Source organism: Cyrtonyx montezumae, unplaced genomic scaffold (assembly GCF_038088225.1).
Source record: "Cyrtonyx montezumae isolate F1298 unplaced genomic scaffold, pur_monq_1.0 scaffold_13, whole genome shotgun sequence".
Lineage (NCBI taxonomy): Eukaryota > Metazoa > Chordata > Aves > Galliformes > Odontophoridae > Cyrtonyx > Cyrtonyx montezumae.
Genome location: NW_027071859.1, coordinates 18,528,866 through 18,547,541, shown reverse-complemented (window position 1 = coordinate 18,547,541; position 18,676 = coordinate 18,528,866). Strand labels below are relative to the sequence as shown.

At 35.5% G+C, this 18,676-nt stretch overlaps 1 protein-coding gene across 1 annotated transcript in view; it reads right to left on the bottom strand.

Moving 5' to 3' along the window:
* Positions 1–1,392: 1,392 nt before the first annotated feature.
* The window catches only part of SH3YL1 (SH3 and SYLF domain containing 1), a 40,590-nt gene continuing 23,306 nt past the window's right edge, over positions 1,393–18,676 (bottom strand). The window contains exon 10 of the mRNA XM_065730785.1: positions 1,393–1,945. Within this exon, the coding sequence (XP_065586857.1) occupies positions 1,746–1,945 (200 nt within the window). The 3' untranslated portion in view covers positions 1,393–1,745. The remainder of the gene's footprint in view (positions 1,946–18,676) is intronic.

Here is an 18,676-nt window from a genome sequence, read left to right as displayed (position 1 = left end):
CCCTTGGTGCAACTTGAGGCCATTCTCTCTAGTCCTATTGCTAGTTACCTGGGAGAAGAAACTGACTCCCACCTCACCACAACCTCCCTTCTGGTTGTTGTACAGAGCAATAAGGTCACCCCTGGGCCTCCTCTTCTCCAGACTAAACAATCCCAGTTCCGTCAGTCAGTCCTCTTAAGACTTATACTCCAGATGGATGCTCATCGGTGATGTTTGTATAAAGATGGATCATACACATCTATCTTGAACACCAGGCAAAGGTAGATTTCCATTGAACAGTAGTAAACAAATTGGACTATAATTTTTCTATCCCATTTTTGGTTTTATTTGTCAAAATGTGTGAACTAATCTGAAAGAAGTCAAGAAACTTTTGCCAGTGATTTGAACTGAATGATCTTCTGATGACCACTGTACTACGCTTACCCTTGTCCTTCAAGTGAGATGCCTTAAAGCTGAAGATAGATCTGTAAGCACCTGACAGATTAATAAATCATAATATCAGACAAATGCAACCTGGTTACTAGTAAAACTACACATGCTAATTTTCCATATAATAGTAAAAACAAGGACTTAAAAACACATTTTCAAGATGGGAAAAACCCAGCCTGAAGAAGCTTTCTCAACATCTTGTCATTAATTCCATGTAAGAGGCAATTTCAGCATATCCATCACTGCAAAGGAAACTCAACATTCTCAAAAATTTCTAGCCTCATTCTCATGTCTCCTTTGATGTCAATTTTCAAATAAATGCATCTGCAAAATGAAGCTGACTTTGTTAAAGTACTCAAAATGAAGTTGAAATCTGAAAGCTGCAGTGACATACATTACTATTAATACATATATTCTACAAAGATATCTTCTTACCAATAATTTATTCATAATTCACCCTACATTACTGCTTCCTTAAACAAGATTAAATATCAAATATAAGGAAAACAAATAACCTTAAATGAGAAGAAACAGAAAGAATTATTTAAGGGAATTCATGAACCAGAAGGGTTTTCTTTTTTGCATTTTCCATGTGCAAAACAAGTTCCTATAGGAATCAACAGACATCATAAACCTGTATCTTCTTCTTGGCAGGTACTATTCATGCATTTTATTAAATAAACTTTTATAAGTGCTTAAATTCTTCAAAGATGATGGCAATGTAAGAGAAGTTATTAGAGAAGCTGATCTGCTTAGCTGTAACAGAGCAGTTTGAAAGAAATATATTTGTACATTTAACAATGACAAACATTGGGGACCAGACCTAAAGTAGTTACTAAGAAAAACTGCAATGCTAGAAGTACTTTTAACATCAAGTAAAAGTAAATTCTTATGCCATACCTGAAAAAAAAGTATCTTTGTGTTTAGCAGAAGTGAAGAACTCCAACTCAGAAAACTCAATGCTGATTTCAGAATATTTATTAAGGAAAGAGACATATATAGTCTTAAAATATTTGTAAGTTTTCCCTCATTTGAAAAATAAAAGTATATAGCATGACAGAATTGAAACTAGACACAAATGGGAGTACTTTTTATGCACCAACTTGACTCAAAACTGAAACTTCACCATAAATTGACCACCACCTAATGTTTATTTTAAGAAACAAGTTTAAGGGAAAGTTAAGGCTATTAAATGCATTTCAATGTTACATTGGAATATTCTTGATCAAGGACCTCATTTAGCTAAAATCTGAAAAGTTAAAATACATTTTTCAGTGTAAATTTGTTGCTGCTTCAACATTTTCTTCCACAAAGATTTAGTCATTACTTATGGCAACATAATTGGCTGGAAAGATGCCAGTTTGTCCTCCTATTCTTCCTTCCCACCAATCAAACTGTGAACCTGTTTTGGTTGTGACTGTGATTTTGTCTCCAGCTTTGAAAGTCAAATCACCCGGCTGCTGTCCTTCAAATGAATAAAGTGCTGTTACTTCTACTGGATTGCTTGTAGAGTTACCTGAAGTGAAAGAAAACAAACCAAATAAAAATTACTAAATTGCACATACGTAAATCCTTGAATAAAATATCCATGAAAGGCAGTAGAAAACAATAACAAAGGTATAAGAATAATTTATCTACCACGTATAAACTGAAAATGAAAAAAAAAAACATGGTTACTTCTATTCTTAGAAAGGGAAAACTGGATTCCAGTCTATCAGCACAACTTAGTTCATAAAATAGCAATATGAACTAAATAAAGATCAGCAGTTTTCTCTGTATGATTTGTGCAGAGAAGAGGCAGTGGGAACAAAAGTGGAGTGTTGGAGAAAGTTCTACTAATTCCTGAAAAAGTGCTCAACAGAACAACTTCAGGTTTTTGTTTAACTTTAGTATGTGTTCCCTGTGACAATTCCTTGATAAAAACTGCAAACCTTGAGCAGGGACTTTAATTTTTTAATTAGTATCAGGATACAGCATGGTAAAATTCGAAATATTCACAGCACATCTCTCCTACTTCCACTGGGTTTCCAGTACTTAGGATTTTAGTATAACTTGCATGTTGTAAAAAACAGAAATTAATGTTAACAGAAAGAAGGGATTATCTTGATGTCCTGGAAGAGACTTGGCTTGCACAGTGGTATTTTAGAGCAATTCTACAATTAGTTTTTATTCTCTTTCCACCATTCCCTTATGTAACTCCTTCAGTTCTTGGTGTTGGAATCATGTCATGAAACTTCTGATCTAGTTTGGAAATCGTCTGTCATTATCCAGTCTCCATTCATTTTAATACTATTGAACCTTTAGTCTAAGTGAACATCTTCAATTTGACAAAAATTGTTTGCTCTCAATTCCTTTAACTCCGTGAACGTATGAGTTAGTTACATTGGTTTAAAACTGACTTTAATCCTTTGTGAAAATAAGAACTCAAGGGGTGCAATGGAAGATTAGTTAAGAGGAAATAATTAAGAACACTACACAACTATGTAGAAATAATTCAAGATATACTGGTTATATGGACATGGTGGCTGCACAAATGGTCAAAGATTCAAAATTAAAGGTATTCAGCATAAGCTGCATCTGCAAGTAATGGTTGTTGCCAAAAATCTACTACTAAAGCAGAAGCCCAAGCTCCTCTTAGTCTACAAATTTCAAGTACACAGCTACAAGGGCTTATCAAAGAAGTACTGCTATTTTTTTTTTTTATTTTTTGTCAACCTATCCTCAGCAATCAATACCTGCAGAATTGTTTTTCTGGTTGCTGTTATCTTTCTTATCAATTCAAAAGAAAGAGGAAAAATCCCCACCCCAAACTGAAACCTCACTCAAAAAGAATGAAAGGAGACGACGACTACAACACTGCATGTGTAAAGAACATAGCTATTTTTTCCATTCTGTTGATATGTGAGAGCTGCTTCAAAAGTAGTGCCTCTAAATGTGTATCTTCCAATGCATGCAGAAATCTGGAAGCACTACAGCTCTTTACAAATACTGATTTCAAAGTCCTTGCCCCATTTTCTACCTCCTCTATTTTAAAAACATTTTTCAGTTTTGCTACTGTAAGCTATTTTATATTCCCTAAGCAGCTCTTTTTCATTTTTCTTACCAAGGTTTTCATCTCTGTGCTTTACTTGTGGATGGTTAGTAGTGTAAACCGTGTATAATACATATGTATTGTCTTCAGACTGTGGCATCTTGTACCTCATATGTATATGAAGCATTCTAACAAAGAGCTATCCCCAGTGAATGCAGTACTATGAAATCTGCCACGTGTTATAAGGGGGAGCTGTTTCACGTTCTTGCCCCCATACTAAAGTTTTACATAATCTCTGGTGCATACTTATTATACTGTATTACAATAGGTGCTATATTTTATAGATGAGAAAGTGTCACTTTTTCCAAACTCCACTATAATTAATTTTTAGAGTGTACTGTCAAAATCTAAACTGTTTTAAATGAAATTGTTACAGATACACTTGAAGATTCCAGAGTACAAATATTGAAATCACATTTTCAGCTCACACAAGATGGTGCTACAGTGCTACATACAGTGTACGATACTGAAATCACTGAGATTTATGAGTAGGCACACTGGATTACACTGTGGAAGTTCTTTAATTTATGGTATCTGAATACACACAGCAGCGTTCTTCAAGCACAGTGGTCAAAACAGAACGACAGAAAATTTGGTTGAAAATCTGTTACTGCACTAGCCAGTATAGATAACATTGGTTTTGTAGGACAGGGATACTGGCTATGTTTATACTAATTAGGTAAAGAGTGCAAGAGCCTTTGACTTTGGGGCCAACTAACATAGATTGGACACACATGTAATAGTAAATGCCAGAGCCACATCCAATCTGCAGACTTCTAAAGTAACTCCTCAATGGCATCCATGAATTTTCTGGTAAAGTGCTAGGTGAGAATAATGTCAAGGAACTTTCACAGAAGACAGCCATATAGTAACTGAGTTATACTGCTTGGACCAACACAATTTAATGTACTACTAGGTACAGATATTAATTTCACATTCTTATTTATATTATATAATATTTGAATGCCTGATAATTAATAATTTGCAGAATTATACTAAAGATATCAAGTGTTGGTTTTGGCCACTGACACAGTAATAAAACCGAAATGATTTTTAAGTGTTTGAGGCTAGTGTTGAGTTTGCTAGACATCCACCTTGAAAAATTAGCTCATCATTAGCAATTACAGAGCTAGCAGGATCTTTGTGTGTCATGCATTCACCTCTACAGCAGAACCTATAAGTGAATTAACAAACTATTTCTGCTGGTTCTGAGTTCATCTAAACTGTAGCAAGGGAGCTCAGAAAAAAACAAAAAAGCCCTATGATACAATTGTCATTCCAGACCAGTCAACTGATTAAAGATACTGATGTTTGAGAGTAATGACTGAGAGGGTAATCAGTGATCATCTGCCCATTATGCATTTTCCTTTTAGGAGTTGGAACTACATGATCTTTACGGTCCCTTCCAACCCAAGCCACTGTGTGATTCTATGATTTGATTAAGTCTTTGCTTTGATAAATGGGCTCTGGGTCTGTTTTTTTTTTTTTAAATCTAGAAAACTGTAAAATTGTTTTCACTGGTAGGCCATGTACCATATGAAATGCAATAGTCTAGGTAGTTTTATTTTTACTTGAAAGTGAATACCCTCTACCTTACTCAAAATTTTTGTACGACCTGTATAATGCATAGCCAAAGCTTTTGTCACTTAAAAATCAAACTGAGTGAATAACAAGTTCAACACACTAACTTCTACTTCCTTTATATTATGTAAAGAAATAGGGAGAAGTAACTGGAACTGCCACACAGAATAGCAAGGTTGGATGAGTCTTCAGTGTCAGAGATGAGAAATTGTATGCTGCTGGCATAAAAGCTCCACCAAAAAGTATCACCTTACAGAGAAGCTCAGAGTTCTCATTGATTAAATAGATACCTAGATAATTAAGCAATCACTCTGCTTGTTCTGCAGAAATTAAAAAAAAAAAGGATCAACAAACAGACAAAACGATGGAAAACAATTAAGAGATCTAGGCAGATGCAAACATCTATGCTTTGAAAAACAACCGTATCAATTGTCACAAATATTTGTTACCACTACTATATACTGTTCACAGGGACTGAAAGCTTCAGTCATTGCTCGTGAGCTTAAGATGAGAGCTGTTAACAGTGAACAGATGCCAGTTTTTGTTGTTTATCTATCATGGGTCATGCTTTTATTAGTTTAACTACTTGGTCTTGCAAACGTTTGAGTAAAAAATTGCAACTGGTGTCAGCAGCAATGAAGATTTAATTGGTTTTAGTGGCCATCTTTAGCAAATGACTTGGACAACACCAGCTGCTAAGATACAGTTTTAAGTGTACTGTGCGTACACACAGATTGAGCACACCAAACTGCCTGAATGTTGCTTGCCCAAAACTACCATATTGAAAAGGAAGACTATCACCAGTTCCCAAATGGAACTTCTTGCCATCTTATGTGTCAGTAGGCAGTAGTGGCCCACATAAGCACACACACACATAACTGGAGTACACACACCTCCAACAGGTGTAGGAAAACATGCACTTGTATACTTAATGTGCACGCACGCCTGCTAAGTGCAATTAAGAACTCAGAGGGTTAGTCATAAAAGAGCATTTAGGACTGTTCATTAATATGCTGCAGTTGTCTAATGTTGTAGTTCACTTGCTGTAATGCTAACACTGATCATGTACTAACAGCAATTTGTCATTAATGAATTAATAAATGTCTTTGATCGTGGTTTTGATTTAAGCTACATTAACTGAGCAGACCTTCTCTGTGACAGTTCTCACATGTACCTGCTCTCATAGTGAAGATTAGTGTTCAAAGCTGAATGGCTGATGGCCATTGCTGAGCTTTAACTAATAACTTTAATTAAAGAGCTTGATTTAACTGCTGGTCTAGTAAGGTAGACAAGTATACACTGTGGTAATAAAGCTAGGCTGAGAGCATAACCCAAATTAAAATGCCAAGCTCACTAGCAGTCCCATGAGAAGTTGGGATAGTTATTCTTTCTTCAGAAGTAAATTGATTTACCTAGGACTGAAAGGGTGACCGGGCTACTAATAGGGCTAGGATTAGGATCAGAATTTAATAAAGGGACAACAAAATAAGGGTGCACAAGTGGATAAACAATACGAAGAATGAGATGAGGAATTATATTTCTGGTTTTGATGTGCTCACAATGCTCAGAGCAATATTTGGATACCTGCATAAATAGAGAGTAGGAGCAACAAATTAATTATGGCTCATTCGGAGATGATATGAGTTACTGCATCACAGTCAAAGCTTTAAAGGTGGAATTTGAATTTGGTTACAAGATCCAGTTAGCTATTCCATTTCCACATTCACTGTTAATAGGGGTTTAAATAGGTCTAGTTCTTACAGTGAATATCTCTGCCCCTCGTCCTTTTTTGAGAATTTTTGAGATATTTTGAGAATTAAGGCATACTAAGCAATATTTTGGATAGGAGTTAGGAACTGCAAGCACCAAAGAGACACTTTCTACTGTATCCAGCACATTCTTTTAGAATGTAGACAGCATGATGTGGGAAGGGAAATATCCCACAGTAAATTCTGAAGGCATCACACTCACCGCTAACATAAGGAATAACTTCTAAATTAGAGTTAGGGCTCAGGACAGTAGAAACTAAAGACCTAAAATTTTGACTTGAGAAATGCAGCAACACCGGGCTATGATGAGGCTTGAAGTTAGATAAATGACTTAAGTTCGAATTAGCAGTTGAACCACTAAGCTCAATCTGTAGTATTCACAAGAACAAGATCAAAGCTAGATCTGACAGGGGGGTTCTTTCTCTTCTGTTTGAGCTCAAAGACCTTCTTAACATAAAGGAGGATGATACAGGAAAAGTGACAGGGAAGGAAATTAACTTTGAAGTAAGAACTGAATCTAGATGAGAGTAAAGGAATATTGAATTTGCAAAGGTCAGAGAGAAGGATATTGCAACAATTGAATCATAACAGGACAAAAAAGTCTGGACAAAAGTAGAGATGGAAAGAAAAGGCTGCATCTTTGTACTCAGAGAACGACCTATAGGAAGGTGAGAACTGCTGAAGAAATTCAGCTTGGAAACCACATGCTCCGTAGTGATCAGCAACAGTTACAAATAAGTGACACATTAAGGCAAAAAGAGATGCATCTGGAAAAGGTTGCTATAAGGTTTTTTGCACAAAACAGTACCTTAACAACTGAAAAGGGACAGAGGGTAGGTAACTGGTTAGGAAACTAACAGAAAAATGGAGGACTGATAAAAGTAAATGCAGTTACAGACATAGTCACATAATGGAATTTAAGGGGCACCAACATTACAAAGAAAACATGCAAAGTTATCAGGTTAAGGCAGAATGCAATGCAATGTCTAATACATGATTATAAAGAGGTCACTAGAAACCTGTAACAGTTATATTTACATTAGACAATGGACAGTACCCAACACTTCTAAAATACTAAGGAATCACTTGACACCCACTACCTTTCCCAGGTCAAAATCATACCAGGGACCTGCCAATGATGCAGTTGGAAAAGTGATTGGATTTCAGTGCAAAAAGCACATTCCGTAGCAACACATAATTTATCAGCCTAACAGGAGTCAATAGTTGGAGCTGAGTGCAAGAGAAACTGCTTTAAAGAGGGTCCAGCATAATACTCCAAATAGAATCATAAGAGAAGATTAGCTAACAGCAATATGGTCAGCAATGGATTTTATTAGATGAAAGAAAACCTCCAGAGAGATGAGATTAATTTAGCTGCACACTCCCAGTTTCTGAGGCTTAGGCTAGTGCTGTTAGACATTAAATGTCCTTTTGGCCCCTCTTTTTGCCCCCAGTAACTCCTCAGAGAGGCTATTTCAGAGCCTACTCCCCCAAGTTCAGCTTCAAAAAATTCATTATCAGTTACATAACTCCTTTTTTTAAAACATTAGACTTTGGCTAAAGGTTTTCTTTCTTGTTATTTACCCTCATGTTTCTTTAGTCAATTTTTTTCTTCACATCCTCAAATTGTCACACTAGAATAATTTAGCAACCTTATATCACTGACTTCTTGTGCCTGTCGTTGTATTTATTTTTCTCTGCATGTTCAGTTTACCTAAATTCTTCAAGAGAACGAGTAAACAGATAAGGTGAATTTCAAATGTAAGCATCATTTCCCTACATCCACAGTAAGATGCCTGTAAGTAACTACTGTTCTACCATTAAGAGCATAAGGGTGGGTTACAGAACTGAATGAACACAGAGCAGATTTTGTGGAGATCGTGGATTTATTTTTGATGTGAAAGTAAAAAAAAAAACAACAAAAAAAGCCTCAGATGAATCAGCATAGAAGGCTGTCAAAACGGATCTTCTGATGAGGGGATAAAGTTATGAATGAGGAAATCAGCAAAGCAAAAAGTGGAAAGGCGTGGACAGCAGAGAGCACTGGAGGAAGCAGAAGACACAAATAGCTGAGACAAGAATGAAAGAAGTATTAGTGACAAAGAAGGGCAGGGAAGGCTGAGTTGAGCCAAGGCTACAGAATAATCCAGATAAACAACACAACAAAGAGTTAAAGGATCAAATGTTTCTGAAAGAATGATTATGATATTAACAGCTAACAACAAACAGAGAGAGAAACCAAAAGAAAAGGGATGTGACATAGTTTAAAAAACTTCAATATACAGCAATAGATTCTGAATGTGAGTGGTATATTCCAAACACCAGGACTCTGAAACTAGAGCAATATAATATGGTGAACACAAAAAAGTAACTTATTACTTGGGTGATCATTAATCCAAAAAAGACACCAGTTCCATAAACTATTTTAACGGTAGTAAGTCTCAAAAGAGGAGTCTCTATACACAATGATGTTCCAAGGTTACAGAAGAGAAAAAAAAGGAAGATAACAAACCTAATGCTGGGGAGATGAAAGGTTAACAACAGAAAGGAAAAATATCTGCAATGAAGGCCTTTTTATATGCTCTCCAGATAAGACAATAAGAAGAAATACTAGCACATGAATTAAATGGTGAAGCTATTCCAAAGAAAGAAAATGGGCCTAAAATTGACTTGTTGATATTAAATTTGAAAATAATTAAAAGCAGCATTAATCAGGAAACCAAAGCACTAATTGTGCTGGACCACCGCTACAGACAGAGACATTTTTTCCATATACTTTCAAAAACAAAGAAGATACTCTAGGATGTAAAGAAGCAAAGCTACAGAAGTATGTAATTGCATGTTTAGTACTGTGCACACAAAAATATTGTTACAGATGATTATGCCAATAAGAATTTACAAAACAATCAAAATTATGAAAACTGCAACAGAAAACAGTATTCTTTTATGGAAACAGAAGAAGATGGATGACTTACAGTTGGCATGACTACCAGTTAGAGTATTACCTCATACTTAAAAAAGAGTATTTTCCTAATTCCTTTATTAAAAGAGAAATAAAGAGAAAGGATTGGCTCATTTGGTTGCTAGAATGTAAACAAAGAAAAATAAAACATTTCCATAGTGAGGTTACAGAATACTGAAGCACCACTGCCTCAAAATATTTACTTTATGATCATATGCAATAATAAAAAAAATGACAGATACAGTATATCACTTCACATGACTTTTGGCAAAATGTCATCTTGAATAAAGAAATTTTTAAATATAGTTGACTGGATGTGTATGCTTCATAATATTTTATGGATGTAAAAGTTTAGTGCAGTCAGTCGTCCATTCTTTGATAATATTAGAACATCAAACTCATAACAACTATTGTTTAAGTAATGTCAGCTTTGGCCCAAATCCATAGGTGATGTTTGGTTTATGTTCAAAGCTAGGTAGAAAAAAAGCTAAGTCAGCATTCTGCATTATCTAGGTTAGAATATCATGATTAGAAGAAAGCAAGCGCATTATAATGTTAAGACTCTCTACTGGGCATTTATCAGGCAATGATCATTCCCTGGATTTAATACCAAGCACAGTGAATGATAGCTTGAATGCAGTACAGTCTTAGAAATGTGAGAATTTCACTATGTTTAAAGACAAGATGGAAGCGAAGAATACCGAAAGCGAGATAAAAGGAAGTGCAATACAAGTTGCTCCATAAAGAAAAAGAGGACCTTTGGGGCTCTTCTGTCATGGCTTTGGAGCCACGACAACTAGATGTCATAGCTTTCTTGTGAGACAAAATGAAATATCAAATGGATAGGCAACAAGAGAGTAGAGCAGAAGCATACTGTATTATGTTGCACATTTGGATCCCCTGAAGAAATTAACTTTTCAGATTATGTCTGGCAACAAAGCATTCCATGTGCTAATGTCTACTTACAAAAACATCTCTGCGAAACCCTCATTCAAAAAGCAAAACAATAGCTCAACTGTATCTCAAATAGTACAAGTCAAGAAAATAATTATTTCAGTTCTTGAAACGTACCAGTACAACATTAGTTCCTTTCTCAACTTACTCCAACTAATTTTCTGCATTTAGACCACCTTTCTAAGCCTTTAACATGGGAAGAAAATGTTTTAGCTAAGCTTCTAGAGCAGAACAAACAATTTAATTTAGTTGTTTTCTGTCAAATTATAATCCAATGTTTGTTTAGGACATATACAAGAGCTAAATGCTGGAAGTCAGAAATATTACAAATGAAATCTCAAATATTCTATCTACATTTTTATTTTTTGTCATAAATGTACAGTCACCTCAAAAACACTCAGCATGCACAAAACAAGAGTCTCAGGTCTTCATATCTCACTGAACAGATGCTCGAGAAGGCCTAAATACACACGGTAGACTGACATTTTATATTTACAGGTGCTAAGCTGCTATAATCAGATATAAGCTAAGTCTTCCCATACAGATACTTGGAAGTAAGTCATACGCCACCACTGATCCAATTAATTTCCAACAATGTTCATACGATGAAAGGTCAGCAAATTATTCTCAGAACAAATATTCTCTTGTCTTAGCTGTTGTTTTAACTCAAACTACAGCCACCTTTAAGTAAACAAAAATAGTAGCCTTTCTCTATGTTCTGATTAAAAAAAAAAACACCTTAAGATTCTCAAAGTATTTTAATTCAACATTGAAATTTGAAAACACAGAAGCGCTTATTTGTGCCATCAGTTACAGAAATATGTTCTGAAGAGGGAGGGCAGGCCACAGTTGCTCTGCTCTGTTCTACAACTTAAAGACAAAGAAATGACCCCTATCCAGAAGACCCAGTGGCTGTTTTATTACAGCAGCTGTAGATTCAAGGCAATTTCAAAAAGTTCAAGGTAGCTTAAATAATGGCAAGGAGAATTTCTCTACTATCTCTCATGACTATACGCACTCTCCAGTCTGGGAAAAGATGGCAAATCTAAGCCTGAAGCCCTCTTCCACTTTCAGGGGCCTTGTCTGAACAAATCCTGTTTTCTGATTCTTACAGAGCTAGACATTACATATTTGTTCAAAGCAAATACTCTACCCAGATTTTTGCTTTCTAGTGCTCCTTCTGATTATAAAACCCTCCAGTTGATTTTGGGAATAATTTAAGAATGATCTCCATCAACACACAAAACCAAAAGGTGACTGGAAAAAGTCATCCACATTTAATATTAGATGTTAAAAAGAGCACAAAGCAAAGCTAGGCACAGACTTACCCTACAAGGTACACTATTCTCAGTTTTGTTCCAGAGACTCAACAGATAGAAATTCAGCAAAAGATGCAAATCTGTATGCATGGAATTAATGTATTATACCCCAACAAACCTCCATAACACATACACAAAAAAAACAAAAACAAAACAAAAAAAAAAACACAAACACTTTGATCTCTTCCACATCAGCTGGAAACAGATAATCTCAAAACAGCAGCTTCTGTAGTATCACCAGTTTGTGCCACATCTAACAAACAAAACTAAGGGTTTCATTGGTGGTTGAAGAAAACTTTAAATACAGTCAGGTCTAAGTTACTATGCAAATTAAGCTCATTCAATATGAAACACATTTCACTGTTTTTGAGTTTCTGGCCTGCTTGGGAACATGCTGGCTCATCATCTTCCTCTGCTGATGGAATGTTTCTATCTTTGTTTCAGCACACTCAGCTTTTGCATTAAAGAACTGGATTTTTTTTTTGTCAAGCATCTGTGGATATATTTGATACTTAGGATATAAAAAAACATCCCCTGCTTGTAAGGAGTCAATTCTGTAACAGTATTTTTGCTGATTACTTCTTTGATTTTTTTTTCTGCCTTTCCAAAAAACATTTCAATTTTAATTCAAAGAGAGAGAGTCAAATAAACTATATCAATGTCAAGGGCCTTCACTATGGTCAAGATTACATTAATGCAAATAATGCCTTCGCTGAAATCATACAGCAAAAGACTGCAGAACCACAACACTGTAGTGGTTGGAAGGGACCTCTAGACATAACTGAGTGTGAGTTCACACAGGAAAGGGTACAGATGGGCCTTGAATATCCCCAGAGACTCTACTGCCTCTCTGGGCAGCCTGTTACAGCACCCTGTCAATGCGAAAGTAAAGAAATTCTGCCTTGTATTGGTATGGAACTTCCTGTGTTCCAGTTTCTGCCCATTACCTCTTGTTCTGTTGTTCCTTGCCACTGAAAAGAGCCTGCTCCCATTGACTGTGACTTTAGATATTTATAAACAGTTAAGTGATGAGGTGCAATGCTAAGCATAACATTGATATTCTGAAAAGCACAGCAAGGAGAAGTGATCAATGTTTTATTCAGGTCAGTTTGACTGTTCAGGAATGATAAGCACAACCTTTATTCTGTTGACAGTATTTCTCACATTTCTGCTACAGGTGCTGAGTTAACACCTCACTCTGAATACAATGTCTCTTCATTTTGCTTCTTAAAGCTCTATATGGTTAGATTCAAAAGTTCTGCCATTGTGTTATGCACTGGTCACACATTGAGTTATGTGCACTGGTTCACTTCATATAAAAATTATCTTCTACCTCACTCTGGAAAACAGCTCACAGCCTGAAAACAGATAAAACCAAGAGCAAGCCCAGTCTCATTCTATGCAGTTTCTACACAGATTCTATGGTAGGTGTTTTTGAAATACTGACTTTTTTTCCCTAATCTGACAGAGACATAGTTTTTGGAGGTTTGCAAGACATCCCATTTCCTTTTCAGGAACTGAGAATTTTTTTCACAAAATGCAAATGTTGCTCAATCAGCAACACCTCGTCAGCTGACCAACATGAACATAAAGCTGAACTAGCACAGCTAAGCTAAATAGAAAACCTCTTCCATGTAACCTCCAGGACAGAGAGGATCACTTTTTGGGAAATGCTAGTTTTGCACTACCCATTTTGCAGCTCACAGAAAAGTTTCAAGTGTTTTTCCATCATGGTAAATACTAATTAATTCCCAAAGAAAGAAAAGCTTTTCTTAACACTAGTATCCTTTCAGGAAGAAGTATCCAACCTTTCTACCCATCTCTTTCCTGCTCCCAACAAAGATAAGGGGAGCAATGGGAACTGTGTGGTTGACAGGATGTTCTCAAAAATGCAATTTTCAGATGCAGAGAAGTTTCTAGTCCCTCCTAACATGATTTGAAGTTTTGCAGATTCACTTCCCACCAAACCATGACTGCAAAATCGTCTTGGGTGAGATCACACAGCATGTGCAGGACAACCAGGGGATGAGGCCCAAATAACATGAGTTTATGAAAGGAAAATCTTTTCTGACCAACCTTATCTCCTTCTATTCAGTGACTCACTTGGTTGGATGAAGGAAAGGTCGCTGATGTAGTCTACCTAGACTTCAGCAAAGCCCATTCTCCCGCAGTATTCTTCTAAAGAAGCTGGCAGCCCATGGTTTGGACAGGCACACTCTTTGCTGAGTAAAGAACTGGATATTAGGAAAAATTTCTTCTCCAAAAGAGTGGTCGGGCACTGGAACAGGCTGCCCAGCGGAGTGGTGGAGTCACTGTCCCTGTAGATCTTCTTACATCCCTATACTGTTATAGGAGATGTTATATAAGCACATCCTCGCATCCTGATAGTGTTCAAGAAACATTTAGATGTTGTACTAACTGACAGGGTTTAGTGGGGAAATACTGGTAGTAGGTAGATGGTTGGACTGGATAATCCTGGAAGTCTTTTCCATCCTTGATGATTCGATGATTCTATGAAAATTACCTCCATCTCTTAGATCAGCATCAGAATTCATTGTAAGTTAGTCACACATAGTATAGTCTCCTGTAGTATGGACAGAAAACCTGTGTAGCTAGAGGTACTTAAAAATCCTGCTTGGCTTCCATTAGAATTATTGAAGCAGAAGCTCCCATACTCCCAATATTTTCTTATACATAAATAGAAAGACAGTAATTTAAACTTGTTTATCCTACTAATAGAACAGAAAAAAAATAAAGCATATATTTCAGAAACATGCTGAAACATCAACCTACTTGTTTTAGCGGGGCCTGAGACAAAAGGCTTTAAACTATACCATTTAGTATCTTTAAGTTCATATTTTCTTTAAGTTCATATTTTTAAGTTTAAGTTTAATCTTTAAGTTCATATTTTTAACTTCACATTTTAACTATATCAGAACGATCAACCTAATGCTGCTTGCTACTTAATAAAAATAAGCATTAGCTACACTGAGATTTCCCTGTAAATTTGTTCTAGTTTTTGTTCCTAATCATTTAATAATCGCCATGAAAAAAATACTGCTCCCCGTTCCAGTCATATTTAGCATTATAGTTCCCCACCAACGCATGTACACACATGAGGAAGACACCAATTTCATCCCAGCACATATGACCTCAATCTCTTGTGCTGTGTTGTATTTTGAGTTAGTTGATTATACACAGTGAGTTATTTACTTCACTACAACCAGAAAATTCCTACATGCTACGTTTTCCTCTCAGCTTGCCACATAAGCCATAAGCAGCTTGATTATCTGAATTATTACATTCACAATAGTATGATCCTAGAAAAGTGATTCAGAGATAAAAATAGTCTCAAAAATAATTTCCTGGGATTTCCTGGGTTTGGTTAGTATTAAAGAAGAGCTCATAATAGCAAGGAAGTTAATACTGTGGGGACCACCAGATGGATGCTTTATTATTCCAGTAACTAAATATAAACACGTCACAAGCCTTGCTGTGAAGAAAACAAAAATAGACCAAGTTTATCTAAAAGTCTTAAGAGATAAAAAAAAAAGTTACCACAGATAATTTCCAGGGGGTTAGGCCTTCATGACATTGTCTACTGACCTAGTAAACATGAACTTATGACAGACATCATATATTCCACTATGCAAAAAAATTCTGAAATAAATATATACTAGTCTGAGCTCTTCCAACAGTACTGAAAAAGCAAAAATACAGGTATTATACATATAAACATGGAGACAGAAAATACATTTGAATTTTATTATCTCCAGAACTGAAGATAATCTTTTTACTGTGAGGTACTTAGCCTTACAATAAAAATGCCCTAATAAAAGGGTTTGGACACACATTTTTCTTGTGGTGTAGTTGTCAGGTTTTTGTTTTTGTTTGTTTAAATCCATAGATTTCTAAATGTGGAACTGTATAACTGATATAAACAGTTACATGACAGATTTCCAGTTAAATTTGAGCTGTTCCAAACTGGTACTAATTTTGTTAAATCAAAAAGAAGACTATCACATTAAAAAAGAAAGCAAAAGTGATTGCTTCAATACACATTCCAGTTTTGAAGATGCAAGCACATTGACAGTGTCGCTCTCTTTCAGAAGCTCTAAATTGTTTCTCTACACTGTGTAGAGCTCAGCAATACACATAATTAGAGGTACTAATGTAGAGACATCTAGAACAGTGTCTCAGTTCCACTTTATCGTTTTCCCGAATTTGAACAATATCATCCTATAGAGTACAAAGCACATGAAATGGCAAGATTGTAAGTGAGACAGAAATGGAACTGTAGCGCAGGCATCCAAGTACAGTAGTAAAACACGAGGTCACAAGCAAAAATTTGGTACTGTGCTCAGAGAGCTGCAAAGCAGACTTAGTTAAGCTTTGTATCTCAAAAGCATTCTGTTAACTCTTGACTCATTTAATTTTTTTGGTTTAATTAACATACGTGTAACAGGACACAGAAAAGGTTGTAATGTGCAAATAAAGCAAATAAATTTGCATACAGACCTTAACATTTCCTTGACAAAATATGCTTAAGGAGGCATAAAAGTCTTTCTTCGAATTCTCACCAATCAACTTTTCATGGATTTACTCAACCAGCTGGATTTCAGAGATTATTGAAATACACATTGAGATCACCCCAAAAATTACAGAGAATTAAACCAGACCCGATTTCTGATGAACTGTAAGAATGAAAAGCAGCATGCACTTCTGAGAGGTATTTAGTAAACACAAACTGAGTTTGCCACACCCTCATGGCAACACCTACTCAGAAATGTCTTATATAGCCTGTTTTAACATGGATTAGCAATGAATAAAGATATTTAAATAAATAAATGGTAAGGAGTAGAGTTTGGCCTAAATTCATTATGTTTTTTAGAAGTCCAAATCCTACTGATCTCAGTGAGTTCACATCTCAAAATTTACTGTTTGTAGAACTATTTAAGGTTTGATATGAAAAAAAGGACAGTGACTCATCAATCTGTTTAGCAATCAGAAGAAAGACCAATGTGAGTTGGTTACAGCAGAACTGTCTGAAAGGTAACAAGAGGGGAACAAAAACTCTGTGTAAGAAAGAGCTCTAGTGAATACAACCACAACGAGCTCCATAGGTAGATATTTATTCAATTCAAAAATCAAAAGACAGCACGTGTTCCCAAAGAAATTAAATTTTAAAAACATTTGGTTCAAGTACTGATGTAGGGTAAGAAAGTCAATGTGTATAAGAGAAATCTTAAAGAACAACAACAAAAATACAATCAACCAAATTAAACAAAAGAAATCACCAAGAAACCAAATCTCAAACTACAAGGTTTTTTTAAAGTTCTTAAGCAAATCATAATACTGCTTGAAAGATGTAAACTGTATCATTCTTTTTCCTAATTATGATAAAATAATTATTCTGGTACAAATGGATGCAATTTTGTTAGCAGTAAAAAAATTATTCTTAAAATATTGCAACAATAGACCCACTGTTCATAAACATTTCTACACATTATTGAGCAGAAGCAGAACAAAACACTAAGCAAGTATGCATTCTGAAGGTCAGAGAATTCAAGCCTATGAACAGTTTCATACTAACTTATGATCACTGCAAATGAACAGATAAAGAACTATATTTGGAAGGCTTTTGTTGTTGTCTTAAGGAAAAAGCATTAATACACTCATCACCAAGTCCTATCTCAATTCTGTTTCCTGAACTATATCATGGTTATAAATCTTGGAAGGACCAGTCATCCTTTTATTATTTGTAAGTAACACATGGGACAAGCAGAAACTTTAAGTTACAAGTTCCTCATGCTGGAAGGGTAGGAGTAATGAACTTTCATAGACATGAGCAAATTTAATTTATCCAAATTGTTTAAAAAAGAAAACAAAAACAAAACAATGCCAGCCCAAACAAACAACGAATAAAAACAAAATAAAAGTCACACCTCTAATCCTCTACTACTGTAAAAACTTTAGACCCCAGTGAATCACAATCTCAGCCATGATTTTTTCCAGAATGGCAAGAGGGTTCTACAAATCATTATTCTTCTTTATTTAAAGTGTGTGACATTTCCAAGAGCCTGGAAAATTTTAAAGCATTTCTATATTTTATTTTCCAGCTAAATGCATTAACTTAAGTGTTATTGAATTACATGAAAACACTCCACTTTCATCTTAGTCAAGTATCACACTATCAGTTTAGAAAATACACGTTTTTCATGTAATATTCTTCTTACATTTGAAATAAGCAATGTAATACAACCTTTCTAGATAATTCAGAACTACATAAAATATAATTAAAAATGTATCATCTGCAAGTCTAGCTCCTCTTTCATTTAATGAGCTGGATGAATGTTTAAGCCTTTCTGCTGCTTTTGTAACTGTTGAAAAGACAAAAATTCTGACCAGCATATGCTTCCTAGCCACCCTCTTCCCTCACCCCAAAAAGGAAAAATGAAAAGGCACCTCCCTTACTGTGTTACAACACAGACAAGTTTGTTTCTCATTATACAAACCTAACCCTGAACCTACATTATACCTACAATGAAGCCTCCTAAAGATTAGTTCCATG